General features: G+C 60.6%; 4 protein-coding genes across 7 annotated transcripts in view; 3 read left to right on the top strand and 1 right to left on the bottom strand.

The window, feature by feature from the left end:
* Positions 1-59: 59 nt before the first annotated feature.
* Positions 60-4,142, top strand: RNF166 (ring finger protein 166). 4 transcript variants are annotated; one of them, XM_071567744.1, is made up of 7 exons: positions 166-250; positions 1,308-1,455; positions 1,636-1,792; positions 2,115-2,227; positions 2,517-2,631; positions 2,872-2,979; positions 3,781-4,142. In XM_071567744.1, exons 2-7 carry the CDS (start codon positions 1,364-1,366, stop codon positions 3,844-3,846), a joined length of 651 nt encoding a protein of 216 aa, XP_071423845.1. In that variant the 5' UTR covers positions 166-250; positions 1,308-1,363; the 3' UTR covers positions 3,847-4,142. The 4 variants fall into 4 exon arrangements, with proteins under 4 accessions (XP_071423842.1, XP_071423843.1, XP_071423845.1 ...); XM_071567741.1 differs by lacking the exon at positions 1,308-1,455 and having other exon boundaries at positions 60-250; XM_071567742.1 differs by lacking the exon at positions 3,781-4,142 and having other exon boundaries at positions 60-250; positions 2,872-2,961.
* A 3,111-nt stretch (positions 4,143-7,253) lies between these two features.
* Positions 7,254-10,982, top strand: MVD (mevalonate diphosphate decarboxylase). Its single transcript, XM_071567415.1, has 10 exons — positions 7,254-7,350; positions 7,790-7,860; positions 7,978-8,092; positions 8,169-8,315; positions 8,498-8,697; positions 8,798-8,872; positions 9,779-9,997; positions 10,077-10,192; positions 10,272-10,380; positions 10,719-10,982. Exons 1-10 carry the CDS (start codon positions 7,281-7,283, stop codon positions 10,797-10,799), a joined length of 1,203 nt encoding a protein of 400 aa, XP_071423516.1. The 5' UTR covers positions 7,254-7,280; the 3' UTR covers positions 10,800-10,982.
* Positions 10,983-11,577: 595 nt separating this feature from the next.
* Positions 11,578-14,604, top strand: CYBA (cytochrome b-245 alpha chain). Its single transcript, XM_071567336.1, has 6 exons — positions 11,578-12,121; positions 12,796-12,865; positions 13,071-13,145; positions 13,357-13,440; positions 13,515-13,596; positions 13,682-14,604. Exons 1-6 carry the CDS (start codon positions 12,064-12,066, stop codon positions 13,862-13,864), a joined length of 552 nt encoding a protein of 183 aa, XP_071423437.1. The 5' UTR covers positions 11,578-12,063; the 3' UTR covers positions 13,865-14,604.
* Positions 14,605-15,532: 928 nt separating this feature from the next.
* The window catches only part of IL17C (interleukin 17C), a 3,533-nt gene continuing 3,494 nt past the window's right edge, over positions 15,533-15,571 (bottom strand). Inside the window, exon 3 of the mRNA XM_071567337.1 lies at positions 15,533-15,571. This exon is cut by the window's right edge and continues 359 nt beyond it. The gene's annotated coding sequence lies outside the window, so the exon portion shown is untranslated.

Raw genomic sequence — 15,571 nt, 5'->3', positions numbered from 1 at the left:
TCCCGGTCTGTCCCGTCGCGCGTTGCTGACGCGCCGTCCCCGCCCCGTGCCGGGCCCGCCCCGCCGCCGGCGCCGCCATGTTCCGGAGCCTGCTGGTGGCGGCGGCGCAGCGGCCGCAGGGCTCGGCCGGGCCCCCCCGCGCCAACCCCGGGCCCGGCGCCGCGGCCGAGGCGCTGGAGGCGCAGTTCAGCTGCCCCATCTGCCTCGAGGTGTTCCACCGCGCCGTCGGCATCGCGGGCTGCGGCCACACGTGAGACGGGGCCCGGGCGGGGGCGGTGGGGACCCCCCGGGACCCCCTGGCTGGCCCGGCCCCAGGGACGGGCGCGCTGCGGTGGCCGGGCCCTGTCCTGGCGCTGCGATCCCTCGGGGCTCTCTGCCAAAGAGCCCGACCTGCAACGAGACCTCCCTCCCACCCCTGCGATGGTTCAGTACCGGGACCCCCATTCCCACCCCTGGGATGGTTCAGTACCGGGACCCCCATTCCCACCCCTCATCCCGGTACCAAGACCCCCCCTCCCACCCAAAGTCAAATACCGGGATCCCGATCCCACCCCTGAGATGGTTCAGTACCAGGATCCCCATCCCACCCCTCATCTTGGTACTGAGACCCCCATCCCACCCCCAGTCAAGTACCAAGGTCCCTATTCCTGCTCTTCCCATCCCACACCAGGGCCCCCATCCCACCTCCCCATCTCACCCCTCCCATGCCAAGATCCTCATCTCACCCCTCTAAGTCTGGTTTCAGGACCCCCATCCCACCCCCAGTCAAATACCAGGACCCCCATCTCATCCCTCATCCCCAGACCCCCATCCCACCCATCCCAAATCCTTCCCTCTGTCTCCCCCACCGTGTCTCCCAGTGTGGAGCCAATGTTGGGTGTCCCATTGACCATCCAGAGCTCCCTCTGTTCCCAGACCTGGCTCCCACCCCCAGGACATCCCAAACTCTTGTCCACTTGTTCCCCCAGCATTTCAGGAACACCTTGATCCCTTTTTCCATCTGATTCTGGGGACACCCCAGGAGAGCTGTGGCTTCACTCGGAGCTCCAGCACTGTCTTGCTTATTCACCTTGAGCTTGTTTGGGGCTGGAGATGATTCCTGATCCCCTCCATGATTCCACCCACTCCTCAAACCCACTCCCCTTGCTGCGGCAGATGTTTTGAGGTGTTTCATTCCCTGTTCCTGATGATGGGAGCTGTGTAGGAAGGGTCATGAATGCCAGGAAAATTGGATTCTGGGGATGGAACTGCTTTGCCTTGTGCCTGGCAGTGCTTTCCTGCACCTCCTCCCCATTTGGATTCCTCAGCCACAGCCACACTCCTAGGGATATAAGGACCTTGCAAGGAAGTGATCCGGGCTCTAATGTGCTCACTCCATCCCTGCCTGACCTGGATACTTGGCACCATTTTTGTTTGGCACCTTTCAAATCCAGTCTCGGAGCAGCAGAATCATCTGTACGTGCAGGGAGCTCCTTGGGGGTTTGGCCTCCTCTCACCCTCTCCCAGCCTCCCAGCTTTCCCAGTTGGGCTACTGATCCCTGGGTTTTGGGGTGCTGAGAGTCCCTGGGAGTGGGTGTGCCCTGCTGGGATCCCACTTTCCTTCCCGGGGTGCTCAGTCCCGTTCTGTGCTCCCAGGTTTTGTGGGGAATGCCTGCAGCCCTGCCTGCAGGTGCCATCCCCGCTGTGCCCGCTCTGCCGCGTGCCCTTCGATCCCAAAAAGGTGGAGAAGGCTTCCAGCGTGGAGAAGCAGCTCTCGTCCTACAAGGCTCCCTGCAGAGGCTGCAGCAAGAAGGTACAGGCTGCCAGTTCCCATCCTGATCCTGATCCCATGGGTGTGGTGCCAGGAGAGTGGTTACTGGCTGTCCCTGCTTTGGTGTGTGAGGTTCCCTGTTCAGCACGTCCCCATATGAGGGTGGGATGTGGATCTGCTGGAGAACAGGAAGCTCTGCAGAGGGGTTGGGACAGGTTGGATCCATGGGCTGAGGCCAGTGGAGTGAGGGTCAACAAAGCCAAGTGCTGGGTCCTGCCCTTGAGTCACAACCACCAGGCTGGGGAAAGAGTGGCTGCAAAGCTGGGAAAAGCCCCCAGGAATGTTTCTTGTCCTTCTTCTCCAGGTGACCTTGGCCAAAATGCGCTCCCACGTCTCATCCTGCGCCAAGGTGCAGGAGCAGATGGCCAACTGCCCCAAGTTTGTTCCAGTTGTCCCCACATCTCAACCTATTCCCAGGTATTCCTGTGCCTCAGGTGGGGAAACATGTCCCTCCTTGCACACCCTAAAATCCAAGCGTGTGTTTTCCCTTTCCCTGGCCAGTCATAGGGAGGAATATCAGCACTTTTCCCTCCTGGCACCTGCAGCCTTTGTGCTGCTCCATGTTTTGGAGCTTGGGTTGGGATGAAGGACCCACAGGGTGGGAAGGGGCTGGGCTGGCTTCTGCTGTCACAGAACTGGGGTTAGTTTGGAAGGAATCAATCCAGCCCCATCCCAGGGGATCTGAGCTTGTCTTTGCTCTCTGTAGCAACATTCCCAACCGCTCGACATTCGTGTGTCCGTACTGTGGGGCCCGGAACCTGGACCAGCAGGAACTGGTGAAGCACTGCATGGAAAACCACAGGAATGACCCCAACAAAGTGGTGAGTGAAGCTGGGGCATGGAGTTGGGCTGGGATGTGCAGGGAAACTTCTGGAAATCTGGATGTGTCTCCAGCAGGTTTCATTTGTTTCAATCCCTCTGCTTTGTTAGAGGTTCCCTGTTTAGCACATTCTCTGTCCATAACCCTCTATCAGAAAGTGGAGGGCACAGTCACTGTCAGGGAGGTCGAGGCAGAGGATTCATGTCCAGATGTCACCGTTCTGGTGTCCCTGTCCCTGCAGGTGTGCCCAGTGTGCTCAGCCATGCCCTGGGGCGATCCCAGCTACAAAAGTGCCAACTTCCTCCAGCACCTGCTCCACAGGCACAAGTTCTCCTACGACACCTTTGTGGTGAGTCAAAAAAAAGGGGCCCCCCCACTCCCTGTGGTGAGAGGGGAAACCAGCCCTTCCCTTCCCTTCCTGTGCTGGGATCAGCCCATCCCACTGGGAAGGGGACAGATCCCCCTTTGGGCTCCACGGGAGGCACGTGGCACACGTGTCCCCACCCGTGAGACCCACCCCACTGGGGGTGCTGGGCTGGTTGTCCTCACAAAAGGAGAGGGAGATGTTCCTGCTCTCTACAAAGACTGTTCCATTAAACTCTTCCCCTGAGGAATTTTAACACAAAAAGCCTTTTCTTTGAGGTTTCAGAAGCAGGGGGAGGGGAACAGCCCAGCCTTGGGCTTTGAGGGCTGTGGCTCTTTCATTTGGGGGGTCTGTGACCCTCTCCTGTGTGGGGGTGAGGGTGTGATGGCCCAGCCTTGGCTGTACCGACCCAGGGGAGGTTTTGTTCCCACACTGCTTTTATTGGATAGAAGTCAGGGAAAAGAATATCCAATCTTCAGGAATGATTGGTGTGTTGGATAAACCCGACCCAGAGTGCTGGAAAAAAAACTGTGACCTTGCTAGAAAGCTTCACCCTTTGGCCTCAGCTTGTGTGGGCATGTTCCATTCTTGCTACCACGTGTAGGGTTCCAGGCAGGAGAGGGATGTGGGCACAAAGCACACCCCAAAGAGCACGGGTGGCATTCCTGGGATCTGTGTGCCAGAGGAGTGGAGCCTCCGTGGCACGACCAGGAGCTGGCAGGGCCCCATGGAGATGGTGTGCCCTGGCTGTGCCAGCTCTCCTGAGCATCCCTGTTTTATTTTTAGGATTACAACATCGATGAGGAGGCAGCATTGCAGGCGGCCCTGGCTCTGTCCCTCTCTGAGAACTGAGGGGGATCCCTCTCCCTGCCCCGGCTCCTTTTGCACACTCGGCCTTCCAGGAGGACACGGATCCTTGTCGGCACCCCTGGAGCTCCACTGCTGCCTCTGTGCCCTCTGCTCTGGGCAAATCCCACCTGGTTTCACAAGGTGGAGTCTCCTCAGCGTCCTGGTGATTGAGCACAGACATCTGGAGAGAGGAGCTGGCACTGAAGGGCTGGGAGCAGTCCCTGGTTGGGCATTTCATACCCGTATTTGGAGCATATCCCTGTGTCCAGATCTATTTATTATTAGATGCTTTTGGCACACTTACTTGTCCTTGCTCTCTGTTGCAATCAAATAGGTACCTAAAACTGATGTATTTGATGCAAAGCACCCTAATTTGGGACTGGAATCATCCACATCCTTTTAAAAAGGAGGAAAACAGCACGGAGCATCTTTTTTTAAACTCGATGGATTTTTCTAGAGATGTTGGGCCATCCTGACCCCTGTGCTGGAGGCAGGAGCTGCCTCCTTCACCTGAATCCCGGGATGAGACTCACCCTCACGTTCCCCATGAGGACAGTGGATTTGGAGAAGCCCTTGGGGATGGCATCTGGCACCCAGGGAAACCCCCTCCTCGTTTTGTACCTGCTCTTGGGATACTAATTCCTTGCATTTTTCTACATGAACCAGCGTGAAGCCTTTTCCACGTTTTCTAGTGGGATCAGAAGCTGTTCCTCTTCACACTGCAATACCTGTCACCTGGGACAAGAGTATTTTTATGGAACATTATTAAGAAAGTTTATTTTTAAACAGAAAAAAACCCCAAGCAAATGAGCATGTGGATTTGGAATGGGGTGGGAGGCAGGAGCTGGATCCTGGAGTGGCGGGTTGGACTCTGTGGGATGGTGGGAAGTGCACAGAGGTCCTTTGTGGCTCTTCCTGGGCCATTCCTGAGGCATTCTGGGCTGCTCCTGGGTCTTTCTGGGCCATTCCCTTCCCTCAGAATTCCTGTGCCTGTGAGGGAGCAGGCGGGATTGTTGTGCCACACTGGCACGGAGCAGCTGGATTGTGTCCAGGCCATGTGTGTGTGTGGGATGTCTGTCTGTCCTTGCAGGATCCCAACTGGAACACTGAGCTGCTTATCCCCCCAGAAATAGGAGATTGCATCTCCCTTTCCCAGTCTTTCCCTGGGAATAGAGCACTGTTGATCCAAGATGCTCTGTAGCATCCTGGTGACCCATCCCCTGCATCCTCTTTGTCTCTGCCCTATCTGGAGTTGGCTCTGGAGGGCTGGGAGAGGGTGGGAGGGATCTGGCACTGGTGATGGGATGAGCCCAAGGCTCCCAGTGATGGAGCTGAGGGAGGGGGTGGTGCCTGAGGGCCACTGTGATGCCTTCCAGCAGGATTTGCAGGGAAGAGGGGTGGGAGAGGAACCCTCTGTGTCTCCCTGCTCGGGGAACTCCCAAGGCTCGTCCAAGACCTGTCTCCAGCTCTGCTCTAGCAATACCTGCTTGATTTTTATTTTGATTTTAGTAGTACTGGACGTTTTTGGGATCTGCAGCCCCACAAGGAGGGTGCAGAAACCTTCCACTCTCCTGGCAGGGCACGGAGAGGGTTGGAGGAGGGATGGGGTCTTCTCTTACCTGCCCAGCATTGCTGGCACCTGCCCACCCTGGAGGATGTTCCTGGTGGGATGGAGAGCACTGGCATCTCCCCAGAGGGAACCAGGAGGCTTTCCCTGTCCTGTTCTCAGCTGGGATCCTCAATTCCTGGAGCAACCTCCATCTGAACTCCCTGCTTTTGGGATAGCACTGTTATCCTTGGTCTCCTTCCTTCCTCCCTTCCCTTTTTTTTCCCCACAGAGCCAGAGCAGGAACAGCAACAGCTGCTTTTGTAAAGCACTTTAAGGCCCTGGGTGTGGGGGGTCAGATCTGGTCATGCTGGGCTGTGCCAGGAACCCCTCAATGCCAGGGATCCCTCTGTGCCAGGGATCCCTCTGTGCCGTGGATCCCCCCATGCCAGGGATCCCTCTGTGCCAGGGATCCCTCAATGCCAGGGATCCCTCTGTGCCAGGGATCCCTCAATGCCAGGGATCCCTCTGTGCCAGGGATCCCTCTGTGCCAGGGATCCCTCAATGCCAGGGATCCCTCTGTGCCAGAAATCCCTCTGTGCCAGGGATCCCTCAATGCCAGGGATCCCTCTGTGCCAGGGATCCCTCAATGCCAGGGATCCCTCTGTGCCAGGGATCCCTCAATGCCAGGGATCCCTCTGTGCCAGGGATCCCTCAATGCCAGGGATCCCTCTGTGCCAGAAATCCCTCTGTGCCAGGGATCCCTCTGTGCCAGGGATCCCCCAATGCCAGAAATCCCTCTGTGCCAGGGATCCCTCTGTGCCGTGGATCCCCCCATGCCAGGGATCCCTCTGTGCTGTGGATCCCCTCATGCCAGGGATCCTGCCATGCCCACCAGTGTGTCACCCACCACTTTTTTGCATAATCAGAACTTTTAACGAGCCGTCCTGTTTTTTGCAGAAGAATTAATTAACTGGATGATGTATTTGTAGCAAACCATTTTTCTCAATAAAGGCAGTTTCATCCACGTGTGGGCTCTTTTGGGGTGCAGGATGTGTTTGTGGGGGGGTTGCCCCCCATCCTGCTCTGTCCCCAAACTCAGGGCTTGTCTTTCCAGCTTTGTGTCCAGTCAAAGGCCACCCAACCCACTCTCTGGGATAACACCCAGTGTGCGTGGGGGTGGCTCCCAGTCCCTGCTGTACTGGGAGCACTGGAGGCTCTGGCGGTACTGGGAGCATTGCAGGGTGATGGGAACACTGAAGGGATGCTGGCAGCACATGGGGTGCTGGGAGCACTGGAGAGGCACTGGTATACTTTGGTACTGGTCATACTGGGAGCACTGGGGGCTGGGATCGTGGTGGCCCTGAAGGCACTGAGAGCACTAGCAGAGTCCTGGGAATATTTGGAGCACTGGAGTGTGAAGGTTACAGCGGGGTCGGAAGCACTGGGGATACTGGGAGCACTGGAGGTGGCTGGGGACACTGGGGCACTGCTGGAGTCACTGGGCGCACTGGTGCCTTGGCGGGGCTGGGGACACCGAGAGCACGGGGAGAACTGGGGCAACACTGGAGCAGTGCGGTGCTGGAGGCAGAGCTGCGTGTGGAGCACTGACAGTGGAACTGGAAGCGGTACTGGGAATAGTGGGAGCGGCACTGGGAACACCGGCACCCCCCGCGCATGCGCAGCCCTATTCCCGACTCGAATATGGCGCCCCCGCAGGCCCCTCCCAGCGCCTCAGGGGGCGGGGCCTGGCCGTGGTGCGATCGCTGCCATTGGACACGGCGGGCCGGGCCCTTCGGTGCTGACCAATGGCGAGGCGGGAACGCGCCACAGGTGAGGGTGACGTGCATGGCGCGGGGGCGGGGCCTGAGGCCGGCGGGGAGAGGCGGCGATGGCGGCGGAGCGGGCGCTCGCCATGGCCACCTGCACGGCCCCGGTGAACATCGCCGTCATCAAGTACTGTGAGTGCGCGGGGAGGGCGCGGGTCTGGCCCCTGCGTGGCGGGGTACGGGCGGTGTGGGGGGCAGAGATGCCGTGACGGGCCGGGCCATGGCCAGCTGTGCCGTGCCAAGCTGTGCCGTGTCCAGCTGTGCCGTGTCCAGCTGTGCCGTGCCAAGCTGTGCTATGCCATGCTGTGCTGTGTCCCTGCTTTCCATGCCGTGTCGTGTCACTCCGTGCCATTCCGACAGTGCCATGCCATTCCATGCCATCCCAGGCAGGGTCATGCCATTCCAAGCTGTGCTATGCCATGCTGTACTGTCCATCAGTGCCATGCCATCCCAAGCTCTTCTGTGCCATTCCAAGCCATGCTATGCCATCCCAAGCTGTTCTATGCCATTCCAAGCTGTGCCATGCCATCCCAAGCTGTTCCATGCCATGCCATGCCATGCTCTCTTACAGGGGGCAAGCGAGACACCGACCTCATCCTGCCCATCAACTCCTCCCTGAGTGTGACCCTGCACCAGGACCAGGTGAGTCAGGCTCAGCCTCAGTCAGGCTCAGCCTCAGGCTCGGGATCAAGGTCAGGCTCAGCCCCTCCTGCCCCCCATGCCCAGGGGTCCTGAGCCCCCCACCCTCTCTCCCCACAGCTCAAGACCACGACCACGGCTGCGGCCAGCCGGGACTTCACGGAGGATCGGCTGTGGCTGAACGGGGCAGAGGCCGACGTGGGGCACCCGCGGGTGCAGGCCTGTCTGCGGGAGGGTGCGTGACCCCTGAACCCCCCGGTGCCAGGGGAGGTGCCCCCAGTGCCACCCCCTCATTGCCCCTGTCCCCGCAGTGCGGCGCCTGGCCCGCAAGCGCCGGGGCGGCTCCGGGGACTCGACCACCCGCAGCCTCCTCTCCTACAAGGTCCACGTCGCCTCCGAGAACAACTTCCCCACGGCCGCGGGGCTGGCCTCGTCTGCCGCCGGCTACGCCTGCCTGGGTGGGTGTGGGACAGGGCACGGCGCTGGCAGGGGTGGCCCCTCTCGCCCTGTCCCCTCGTGTGGCAGCAGGAAGGGCTGGAGGAGGTGTCTGCCCCTCCGACCTGTGCCCTGCCTGTGGCTGGACGGGATGGAGGGCAGCAGGAAGGGGTGACGGGGGTGTGCCCTGTGCCCGTGCCCGCAGTGTCAGCCCTGGCCCGGCTCTATGGCGTGGAGGAGGAGCTGTCCGTGGTGGCGCGGCGGGGCTCGGGCAGCGCCTGTCGCAGCATGTGGGGCGGCTTCGTGCAGTGGCAGCGCGGGGAGCGGCCCGATGGCACCGACAGCCTGGCACACCAAGTGGCCCCCGAGACACACTGGCCAGAGCTCAGGGTCCTCGTGCTGGTGGTGAGCAGTGGGAGGGCGTATGGGCTGACCCAGCGCCTGTGGGTGGGATTCAGGAGCACCCCAACCCCAGGGGGTGTCCCACCATCCGTGTCCCCCCCAGGTCAGTGGGGAGAAGAAGCCGGTGGCCAGCACAACAGGGATGCAGACCAGTGTGGAGACCAGCCCCTTGCTCAAGGTATGGGGGGACGGGCCTCATCCTGCCTGGGCAGGGTCCTGGTCCCTTTCTTTTGGAATGGGGCTGGAGGGTGTGGAGTGACACCCAAAGGGTTGCAGTGCTGTGGGTGTCACCAGATTGGGGTGACCATGATCCACCTGCTGTGGGTGTCACAGAATTCGTGTGATAGTGACCTGCCTGTCACAAGTGTCACTGAATTGGGGTGACCACAACCCACCTGCTGCAGGTGACACTGTATTGAGGTGGCTGTGACCCACCTACCATGGGTGTCACTGAATTGGGGTGACCACAACCCACCTGCTGCAGGTGACACTGTATTGAGGTGGCTGTGACCCACCTACCATGGGTGTCACTGAATTGGGGTGACCACAACCCACCTGCTGCAGGTGACACTGTATTGAGGTGGCTGTGACCCACCTACCATGGGTGTCACTGAATTGGGGTGACCACAACCCACCTGCTGCAGGTGACACTGTATTGAGGTGGCTGTGACCCACCTACCATGGGTGTCACTGAATTGGGGTGACCACAACCCACCTGCTGCAGGTGACACTGTATTGAGGTGGCTGTGACCCACCTACCATGGGTGTCACTGAATTGGGGTGACCACAACCCACCTGCTGCAGGTGACACTGTATTGAGGTGGCTGTGACCCACCTACCATGGGTGTCACTGAATTGGGGTGACCACAACCCACCTGCTGTAGGTGACACTGTATTGAGGTGGCTGTGACCCACCTACCATGGGTGTCACTGAACTGGGGTGACCACAACCCACCTGCTGTAGGTGACACTGTATTGAGGTGGCTGTGACCCACCTACCATGGGTGTCACTGAATTGGGGTGACCACAACCCACCTGCCATGGGTGTCACCAACCTGGGGTGACTGTCCCCGTGCCGTGGCAGCACCGGGCAGAGGTGGTGGTCCCAGAACGCCTGGCCCAGATGATACAGCACATCCAGGAGCGGGACTTCGAGGGCTTTGGCCAGCTGGCCATGAGGGACAGCAACCAGTTCCACGCCACCTGCCTGGACACCTTCCCACCCATCTTCTACCTCAACGATCTCTCGCGCCACATCATCGCGCTGGCACATCGCTACAACACCCACCATGGGCACACCAAGGTACCAGCCGTGGCTCTGTGTGTGCCAAGGTGCCGTGGGCCCTCCCCAGGTCCCCACGTGCCCCCTGATCCCACCACAGGTCGCCTACACCTTCGACGCCGGCCCCAACGCCGTGATCTTCGCGCTGGCCGACACCGTGGATGAGTTTGTGGAGGTGGTGAGGCGCAGCTTCCCCCCTGCCACCAACGGGGACCAGTAAGGCAGTGCCATCTCTTACTGGGGATGGGTGGTAGGAGGCTGTGGGGGACAGGACTGAGCCCTTACTGTGCCACAGGTTTGTCCGGGGCCTGCCCGTGGGCTCGGCCACGCTGCCGCAGGAGTTGGTGACCGCCGTGGTCACTGAGCCGGTGCCAGGGGCTGTCCAGTATATCCTGCACACCAAGGTGAGGGGCTGGGGGAGCTGGGAGAGTGGACAGGGGGACATGTCTGCCTGGCCTCTGGTGGGACCCCATTCCTGTCCCCAGGGGTGCACATGACCTCATCCCTGCCCCTAACCCCAGGGGACTGTGCAAGACCTTGTCCCCATCCCCTTAGAAGTGTGTGTGGCGCCCCATCCCTGTCCCCGTCCCCATATGGGTGTGCAGGACCCCCTCCCTGGACATGTTCCCTGTGGGGTGGCCTTTGGGGTTCTGTGGGGCTCAGAGCTGCCCCCCAGCCCTGAGGGGGGTCCCTGCAGACAGCGGGGCTTTTCCGTGTTCCTAACCCCTGTCCTGCCCCACAGCCTGGCCCTGGTCCCCAGCTCGTGGATGATCCCAGTCAGCACCTCCTGGGAGCAGATGGGCTGCCCCGACAGCGCACCTGAACCCTGGTGACATCCCTGGTGGCACCCCTGGCACAGCCAGGACATGCCAGGAAGGTTCTGCCAGTGCCACCCGGGGAGCTCAGGACCCTGAGCCAGGCCTGCTGTCCCAGCCCTGGGGCAGGATGTGACTGCGGGGCTGGTTTTTACTCTTTTGTAAGAAAATAGAAGGTTCCTGGTTCTGTTTTGGAGTGTTGGACTCCATATGTGGTGCTGGGGGGACAGTGCCAGCCAAAAGAGGGGACAGGAGTGGGGACAGTTCCTCCTAATGGCTGTGCCTGGGGCTGATCCTGTCCCCCTGCACAGTCCCCATTACCCCATGTGGTCACTGTCCCTTGCACATCCTCTGTCCCCTCCCTGTCCCTTGCAGAACTGATTCTGTCCCACAGCCCTCAGGGGCTAATCCTATTCCACTCATGTTCTGTGTGGGGCTGATCCTGTCCTGCTGGACCAGACAAATCCTGTCCCCTCACACTGTCCTTGTCACCCCAGCATTTCCCATGTCCCCCAGTGCCCCTTGGACTGATCCTGTCCCCCTGGACCAGACAGATGCTGTCCCCCTGGACCATCCTTGTCACCCCAACATATTCCTTGTCCCGTAGTGTCCCTTGGTCTGATCGTGTCCCACTGCACCAGACAGATCCTGTCCCCCCGGACCATCCTTGTCACCCCAACGTGTCCCCTATCCCCCAGTGTCCCTTGGACTCATCCTGTCCCCTTGAACCAGACAGCTCTTGTCCCCCTGGACCATCCTTGTCACCCCAACATGTCCCCTGTTCCCCAGTGTCCCTTGTGGGACTGATGCTGCCCCTGCCCCTCAGATTTCCCTGCTGTGGCCAGACAGATCCCGTCCCCTCACGGCATCCTCATCACCCCCAACTTGTCCCCTGTCCCCGCGTGTCCCTTTGAGGGGCGTGGCCTTTATTGAAGAGGGCGTGGCCTAAGACAAAGAGGGCGTGTCCTGTATTTGGTTACATTGTATCCGCCTTCCGGGTCGGGACCAGCAGAGCGGAGCTTAACGGGACCGGGACCGGGACCGGGACTAGCACCGGGACTAGCCGAACCCGCTCGGGCCCAGCCTAACGGGAACGGGACTAGAACCAGGATAAGACGCACCCGCTCGGGCTGAGCCTAACGGGACCGAGACCAGCCCAACCCGCTCAGACCGAACCGAACGGGGCCGGGACCAGCCGCACCCACTCGGACCGAGCCTAACGGAGCCAGGAGTAGCCGAATCCGCTCAGGCCGAGCCGATCCCCCCAGGGCCATGGGGCAGATCGAGTGGGCCATGTGGGCGAACGAGCAGGCGCTCGCTGCCGGGCTCAGTGAGTGCGGGGGCTCTGGGGGTGCGGGGTGATGGGGACCCGGCAGCCGGAGGGCTGGGGGTGCTGAACCCCTCGGTGCCCCCAGACACGGCCCCGAGGGATGGCGGGTCCCGGTGCCACCGAGGGAGCGCCGGGGGATGGCCGGGAAGTCCCGTCCCAGCGAGGGATGCGCAGAGCTGGAGCGTCCGGTTCCTCCTTTTCTCTTCCTCGTCTGCCCTCTCTTCCTCCTCTACTCCTCCCCTCTTCTCTCTTCCTCCTCCGGCCGCGGGGCCAGAAACCTCCCTGCAAAGCCCCTTCAAGCCTGGAGCTCCCGAGTTCCCTGAATCCAGGGGGTCCCGCACACAGCATCTCCCTGGCACCCCACATATCAGAGTGCCCGGGGCCATGGAGACCCCCGTTTTCCTTCCCTGAATCCAAGACATCCTACATGTCAGGGTGCCCAGGGCCGTAATCCCAGGTTTGGAGGTTGTGGCTCATGTTGGGCGTTTGTATCCTGGGTTTGGGGGCCAGTATCCTGTGTTGGGGATTTCTGTCCCGAACTGGGGGACCTGCATCCCAGGCTGAAGGTTTGAATGCTGGTTTGGAGGGGTTATAGCCTGGCTTTGGGGATTTGTATCCTGGTTTGGGGGTTTGTGTGCCGGGCCGGACCTCTCCATCCCTCGCTGTCCCCACAGTCCTGGTGACGGGCGGGATCGTGGCCGTGGCGGGGCAGTTCAAGGGCTGGTACTTCGCTGCCTACTCCATGTATCCTTCCCGAGAGATTCCCGGGGCTGGGTTACTGGGAAACCCTGTCCCGATCGGGGTGGGAAGCACAGATGGAGTGGTCACATCCTCGCCACTCTGGTCCCAGATCGTGCCTTCCCTGCCCCAACCAGCCCCTTTTTGGTGGAAGGGTGATGCTTTGGGACTATTCCCAGCGCGATTCCCCCTTTCCTTGACCCCCCGGCAGCGCGGCAGGCGTCCTGGTCTGCCTGCTCGAGTATCCCAGGAGCAAGAGGAAAAAGGGCACCACCATGGAGAGGTGGTAAGTGCTGTGTCCCTCTCCCTTATCTCTGGGCTGGGGGTCCTGGTGCCCTCTCAAACACAAGGCTGTGGCACTGGGGGGTGGGAGCAGAGCTGGATCCCACAGGTGGGTTCCTTAGGGCGCTCTGTGCAGCACAGCATGGAGATAGGGTGGGTCCCTTGGTGCCCCTGGGTGGGGACACCCCCTCTGACCCCCCAGTGTTCCTCTGCAGTGGCCAGAAGTACATGACAGCCGTGGTGAAGCTGTTTGGGCCCCTCACCAGGAATTACTACATCCGAGCCATCCTCCACGCTGCGTGAGTGGGCTGTGGGCTCAGGGGTGGGGTCCAGCCCCCCTGACACCCCTTTGAACCCCAAATCTCTCCCACAGCCTGGCTGTTCCTGCCGGTTTCCTGCTCTCCACCATCCTGGGCACCGTCTGCCTGGGCATTGCCAGTGGCATCTACCTGCTGGTGAGTGCAGAGGGGGCTTGGGGGGCTCGGGGTGGGGCTGGGAGGAGGAGGAGATGCCCTCCCTGACACCCCCTTGGCTTGGCAGGCTGCAGTGCGTGGGGAGGAGTGGACACCCATCGAGCAGAAGCCCCGGGAGCGGCCACAGGTGGGGGGCACCATCAAACAGCCCCCCAGCAACCCCCCGCCCCGCCCCCCCGCCGATGCCCGCAAGAAGCCGCCGGCCGAGGTGGGGGGGCAGGTGAACCCCATCCCTGTGGAGGCTGAGTGACCAGGGGACCCTCCTGCCCTGCTCTGCTGCTCCTGCTCCTGCTTCCCAGCTGCTCCCTGGATCCGCTGTGGGAAATGGAGGGCCTGGCTCCAGGGGTGACCTGGGGTGCTCAGCTTCTTGGGGAATTTGGTGATGCTCAAATCCCTGGGGATTATCAGTTTCCACTGGGCTCCCCAGCTCTCCAAAGGATTCCCAAATCCCCAGGGTTGCTCAGCTCCCCTAGGGGATCTTCAACTCCCAGAGGCTCCCCAGCCCCTGGTGAGCCCTGAATTCCTGTGAATGCTCAGCTTCCCAAGTGATCCCCAAATCCCCAGCAGTGCTCAGCTCCCTGTGTGATCTCTGGACCCCAGAAGCTCCCCGGCTCCTGGGGATCTCCAAATCCCTGGGAATGCTCAGCTTCTCAGGGAGGTCTCCAGCTCCCAGGGCTCCTCAAACTTGTAGTGATGTGATGCTCCCTGTGGGGTCTCCAACTCCCCAAGACTCCAAAGCTTCCAGAAGATTCCCAGGTTCTTGGGGATGCTCAGCTCCCTGAGTGTGTCCCAACTCTCCAAGCAGCCCCCAGTTCCCTGGGGGATCCCCAAATCCCTGTGGAACACCAGCTCTCAGGGACTCCCCAGCTTCCTGGGGGGTTCCCCAGGCCCCCATTGCCGAGGTGGTTCAGGCAGCTCTGCTCCCATCACCGGCTCTCCCTGTTTTTTATCACTCTGCAGTTACTCTTTCAATAAAAAGTGGGAAAGGCACTGGCTGTCCCTGCATTCCAGTCCATGAGAGGAGCCTCCCACTGCCATGGGGGTTAAGCTGCTCCCTGGGCTGGATTGAGGTGGGTTTTGAGGCCAAACAGTGCAATTATGGGCAAACCCAGGGTCCCCTCCTTACGGACTCAATAGTGGGATAAAAGTGCAGGGGCCCTGCACTGGAGGTGCACAACAAGTCCCAGAGGAGCCCCCAAAACCTGGGATGACATCCCTTGAGGCACTGGGGAGCATTTCCCTCCCCTGCTCCACTCCAGGGTGCTGGAAGGTGCCCAGGTGTGATGTGGGTGCCAAATCCTTAACCTTGCCTGCTGGGCATCAGCAGCTGCTCCAGGCCCCCTCTGCCCTCTCCCCACACACTCTTTTTTGGGGGGCACAGCCACCCAGGGACCCTCAGGTGCTGCCAGGACAGGTGGGATGGCCCTTGCAGGTGGCACCAGGCCTGTGGGATGGGCATGCCCAGGGGGCAGACCTGTGGGAGAGATGTGGGTGTTGAGGTTCTGGGGACACCCCTGTCCCCTGCAGCCCTCCCCATCACCTCCCAGTTCACCCAGCACTGCTGCACTGGGTGCACTGGTGCTTTGCCCCCCACGCTGTGGCTGAGGGATGTTCCACAGCCTCTTCTTACCCTGTGGGACACTCATGGACATGTCCCCAGTCCCCAACATCCCACTGTCCTGACTGGGAACAGAGCAGGGACTTTGCTGGGGAAGGTCAGGTTTTATTTGCAGCATTAAATAGCACATAGAGAGGAGACAATAAATAGCTTTTGGAGAATAAATAACCAGCGAGTGCCCAGGTAGCGCTCGCAGGGTCCGGCCGGGGGATCTCGAGCACCGTGGGGCGATGCTGGACCCGGAGTCGCAGCTGTGGCGGGGGGGTCACCAATAAATACGGGGTAAAAAAAGCCCCCCAGCAGCAAGGCTTATAAATAACTCATAAATAACAAGGTGAG

Source organism: Pithys albifrons, chromosome 12 (assembly GCF_047495875.1).
Source record: "Pithys albifrons albifrons isolate INPA30051 chromosome 12, PitAlb_v1, whole genome shotgun sequence".
In the NCBI taxonomy this organism is placed as follows: Eukaryota; Metazoa; Chordata; class Aves; order Passeriformes; family Thamnophilidae; genus Pithys; species Pithys albifrons.
The sequence above is the reverse complement of the archived record's forward strand: the minus strand, read 5'-3'. Positions and strand labels throughout refer to the sequence as shown.